The following is a 4,894-nucleotide window of genomic DNA, read 5'->3' on the forward strand; positions in this document are numbered from 1 at the left end:
TCAGGAACTGTGATCGATCGCAGTGTTAAAATCTGGAGTGAGGTTGGCCCAACTCCACAAAAATGAAAAGATGGAGTTGGATGATATTAAGGCAGAACTGCCACCGCTAAAGAAAACGGTTCGCTCAATGCTCGTAAGAAAAACGAATCGATATGTAAAGAAAACCGTTCTCTCTCCTTTCTCCCTCGAAATAGGTCGTTTCAGCAGCCCAAATGACTCCAAACAGGCCAGATTTTGGTTAGCTGGGCTGCTAGCCAATGGAGCGTTTGAAGAAGCTATCGATTGAGCCGAACGTATCGTGATCGCCAGGCAAAGCAGAAGCTAGCGTGAGAAGCTGGTTTTTGAGAAGTTTTGTGAAGTTGGAGGAGATCAGAACAGGCCCTTAGTTCCTCATAATGAATTTTGTGAAGGAGTTAAAAGATTTCGAGGATTTTGTTAGAGATGCACTAAAGATTGTATAATGTATATGGATCCTGGTCTTGTGAGTTACTCCATTAATGTCCCTTTTTGAGTAGTACTCAGTCAGGACTAGACTGATTGAGTGCATCTGCATTCATCATTTGCTTCTTATTACACATTGTACGTGACAGTTGACACTTTACCAGTTTGATATTTTTTTTGAAACGTTTACCAGTTTGATTTGAGAGTAAAGAGAAAGGAGACCTACGCATGCCTCTAGAGCTAAGAACTTTATTCCACGTAGTATTACTATTATCTACGGAGGAGTGCAGACTAGGTCATGCCCCTGCACATCTTTGCTTAGCGTTATAGTTCGTGTGCACAGCAGTTGTCGAACGGCTACTCGTCGGATGAAACAAAAGCGAGCAAAGAGAAGGAGCATACGAATCACCATGAGTGAAGGACACAGATGCACGTCCGGCCTTTATATCACCCTTGATCACCAGAGCACCAGTACGGTGCAATGCTCCTCAAAACTTGATCTACACATCTCACAACCTTTTTTGCAGGAGGGGAAAATGAGCCAGTCAAACACAGCCCACCACATATTTCATCACCCTAAAACCTTCCATTTCTTTTGAACAAAAAGAATCACAGGTTAACCGCACATGACGGCTTTACGCAACCAGCAGAAAAATGGTGAAAAATGAGTTCTTTCAACTGCCCTTTACTCTTCTGTTCTGTATCTGTATGCAACACTCACTGGAGGAGCCTCGTTGGAGCTCCGTTTTAATTACCTATGGGACGGAGGCTACTGTTGGTGTTGGGCGGAGGCGCCGGAGACGATGCGGGCGTAGAGGAACTGGTTCCAGGTGTCGGGCAGGCCCGGCAGGCACCAGTGGATGCAGTCGGCGTACGTCTTGGGGTTGGCCTGCTGCTCCGGCGTGAGCAGCTTCCCCTGCCGGAGCGTGTGCACCGAGGTGTGCGCGTCCTTGCGGAGCTCCGACAGCGCCGTGATGTCCACGAAGTGCACCGGCACGCGCCGGAACGTCTTGAGCACGTCCTGCGCGCCCGCGTAGAGGCGCCAGTCCGTGCCCACGTCCAGCGTCGCGCTCCGGTTCGCGATCGGCTGCGTCTCCATGGCGCACTTGATGCCGCCCTCGTTGCCCCATGCCTCCGGCCTGTGTTTGTTGTTGACATGAAAATGGCACCCGTTCGTTAGCTTGAATAATACGGGACATGAGGGACAATTCGACAATATCAAGTTTAATTAGCAGGACAATGTACGTATGATCGAGAATAGATAGGTGGCACGTGTGCATCTCCGAAGGTTAGAGGTCCTCTCGCACCACCAACTTCATTTAGATGCATGGTAAAGCAAGTGTGACTTCTTAGGTAACATCGGACAATCCCTGTCATTGTTTCCCTTTTGTGCGAATTAAGGCAATGCTCAAGCTCAACTCAACACCTAATTATTGAAAGAGAGATCTCACTGCGCGCGGGGTCCCTCTCTCGATAAACCAATCCTCAAGGAAACCATGTGATACGTTTGGAGCATACACTGCACACGCATGTTTTTCTGAATCTGAACTGAAGCAAAGAAACTCCTTCGGAGAAAAGAAAAAAACTGAAGCGAAGAAAAAGATGGAACGTGTACGTACAATGCAAGCAAAGAATGAGAGGTGAGACGTATGTATAGTATAGTAGGGCTTACGTGATGTGGTTGGGTGACATGCCCATGAAGAAGACGGTGGTGCTGTTGGGGTCAATGTTGCGGTCGACCCACTTGGCCCACGTCTTGAGCACCTCGCTGTACGCCACGGGCCGGTCCACCTCCTCGTACTCGGTAGCGCCCTCGTCGAAGGACCCTTTTTTTCTGTCCATTCATCATCATTTTTTGGTTCAAATTCAAAAGAGAACGCACCGTACGTAGGTGTCGAGTGCCACGAGTCGTCGAGATACCAAGCAACTGAGATGTCCACATAGTATTACAACTTACAGGACTTTCATGTCGAGCGCGCTGAGCCACCAGATGTAGGTGTTGAAGACGAGGTAGTCGACGCCGACCCAGTTCTTGGCGTGCTTGGCGATGGAGTGCCACTGTATGACCCGGTCCGGGACGCTGTGCACCTTGGGGTTGTCCGAGTTGGACTCCACCAGGAAGGGCGCCCAGTAGAACTCCACCGTCGCGTTGTAATCCTGCAGCACCAGCATGCAACGTGACCATCCATCCATCCATCCATGAGTTGCTAGACTAGATCGCGTCGCAAGAGGGATTAGGCACGTACGTGGGCGTAGAAGACGTTGCTGGATCCGTTGTTGACGAACTTGGTGAGGGTCTTGTGGCCCTTGGGGATCACCGACTGGACCAGGCACACCATCGACTCCCACTGGTTCCGGTTCAGCGAATCCCCCACGAACATCAGCCGCTTGTTGCGCAGCCGCTCCAGCAGCAGACGAGCGTCGAACCTGCAGTTTCATGGCATGTTCAACACTTTTCAGCCCCACATCCCTAGCACCTCAAACTAATAGTATTACAGTTTTGCTAGAACTCATCTAGATGAGATATAATTTGGTCTCATTCATCTTTTATAGCCATTGGATGTGATGTTATAAGATGCGTGTGTGCTGACGTGGGTTGTTTTTGTTCTTGATTTCCAAGTGAATGAGACCAAATTATATCTCATTTAGATGAGTTCTAGGTACTCCCATAGTATTATGCCACTTGCGCCGTCGTGCCGAAAATGGTGTTTGTCTCATTTTACTATCATACCCATACAGTAGTTTATTTGGAACATTCTATTTTAGTGCCCTTGACACGGCTGACCTCCTAGTGGCGTTTGTCTCATACTCTGACAAATGCAGAAAATGGGACTCCCAGATTAACAGGAGTAGTAAAAACAGACCGGCTCGTACATGCTGACAAACCAGACCGGCCATTGAGCCTCACATCCCCGCGTGGAACCCGAATCTCAGATTGCAACCCCACAAACCAAACCGCTCAGAAAAACCGGCGTAAAACGGTCACACGACAAGGAAAAAGAAAACGTACCTGGGGAGGTCGCAGTCGGTCGGCTGCCACCGCCACTTCTGATACGAGTCGTCGCGGCGGCCGTTGCGCATGCAGGTCACCTGCTCCGTCAGGAACTCGCACTGCGTCTCCTTGTACACCGGCGCGTTCACCTCGTCGTACACCCAGCTGCCTCGGTACAGGTCGCACGTCGCCGGCACGCTCACCACCTCCCGCAGCGCCGCCGTCGCTGCCGCGGCCTTCGCCGTCGACGCCCGCTCGGCCGCCTCCTCGTCCTCCCTCCGCTTCGCCTCCTCCGCGCCGCCGCCTCCCGTCACGTTCGGGAGCGTCACGTCCCTGTCCTTCTCCTGCCCCTCCTCCTCCCTGCCGGCATTGGCGCCCACCGTGTTGGCGTGGGCGTTGGAGACGGCGCTGGCCTTGGCCACCACCACCCCGGTTCCGGTGGCGTTCTTGCCGTTACCACCGGCGCCCGCGCTGGCTACCGGAAGAAGGGCCCCGGCGGCGGGCGCGTCGAGGACACGCACGATGGCCTCCTCCCCGCGCATGGCGAGGGTGGTGACGGCCTGGTGCGCGGCGGCCTCGGCCTCCTGCAGGAGGTGGAGGTCGGGGGACTTGGCGCGGAGCGCGCCGGCGCCGGCGCCGAAGGGGAAGTCGGCGATGGACTTGATGTCCTCGTTGTAGAGGAAGGTGGCGAAGACGAAGAGCGAAAAGACCACCGCCGCCATGGAGAGCGGCGTGCCGTTCTTGCGCGCCGCCACGCCCGCCCCCAGCGCGGCCTGCTTCATCGCGTAGGGCGCCGACCCGAACACCGACTTGCGCCGCTGCTGCATGCTGGGCGGCCTCCCGCTCCCGCCCCCGCGCTTTAAAGGAACTTACCGCGAATGGATCGACCCCCCCGGCCGGCCGGCCTTTGCTTGCAAGCCCAGGGAAGATGGAGTAAACAAAGACTTCTTTACTTCTCCGCTTTGCTAGCTCCTAGTGGTGCCTATCTAGCTCTCTCCCTCTATGAAATGAAATGAAACGAGACGAAAAATGGAGAGCTGCTGCTGCTGCTTCTTCCTCTCCCGCGTTCTCGCGGTGGCTTGCTGTCCTTCTCGCCTGGCTATGTCGTCTGGCTATATACGAGGCTATCACTTTACGAGTTTGGTGCCTCCCGCTCCCTTTGTTGGGTGTTTGATCGCCGTTGCGTTGCTTTGCTTCCCTTTGGTATGTTTGGTTTGGTTGGCCTGCCTTTTCTTTTATTGTTGCGGGATCTCTCCTCCCCACCAACACTCCCCCTCCTCCTAATTACTCCCTCTCTCTATATATATTTGGTAGGAACTAATTCTCTTCAATTTCCTCCATTCTTTGGAATTTTATAGATAGCTTTTACAACATTTACCATGTGGCCCCCCATCTTCGACCTTCGTATATGGGGTTGGTCAAATGAGAAACACGCAAGCTTGTAACCATTGGGGGTTTAAT

At 52.9% G+C, this 4,894-nt stretch overlaps 1 protein-coding gene across 1 annotated transcript; it reads right to left on the minus strand.

Moving 5' to 3' along the window:
* Nucleotides 1-875: 875 nt before the first annotated feature.
* On the minus strand, nt 876-4,657 carry LOC119285400 (protein trichome birefringence-like 28). The gene is made up of 5 exons (XM_037564670.1): nt 3,452-4,657; nt 2,688-2,868; nt 2,399-2,598; nt 2,114-2,275; nt 876-1,580 (listed from the first exon to the last, which is right to left on the minus strand). The coding sequence occupies exons 1-5, from the start codon at nt 4,258-4,260 to the stop codon at nt 1,211-1,213; spliced, it is 1,722 nt and encodes a 573-aa protein (XP_037420567.1). The 5' UTR covers nt 4,261-4,657; the 3' UTR covers nt 876-1,210.
* Nucleotides 4,658-4,894: the final 237 nt, after the last annotated feature.

This window comes from Triticum dicoccoides, chromosome 4A (genome assembly GCF_002162155.2).
Source record: "Triticum dicoccoides isolate Atlit2015 ecotype Zavitan chromosome 4A, WEW_v2.0, whole genome shotgun sequence".
Lineage (NCBI taxonomy): Eukaryota > Viridiplantae > Streptophyta > Magnoliopsida > Poales > Poaceae > Triticum > Triticum dicoccoides.

Bases quoted from the DNA above. Each gene is read 5' to 3' on its own strand.
- LOC119285400 (XM_037564670.1), bottom strand. From the start codon at position 4,260: ATGCAGCAGCGGCGCAAGTCGGTGTTCGGGTCGGCGCCCTACGCGATG. The intron at 2,869-3,451 runs GTACGTTTTCTT...ATGAAACTGCAG, and splicing joins ACCGACTGCGACCTCCCCAG to GTTCGACGCTCGTCTGCTGC. The intron at 1,581-2,113 runs GTAAGCCCTACT...CAACAAACACAG, and splicing joins ATGTCACCCAACCACATCAC to GCCGGAGGCATGGGGCAACG.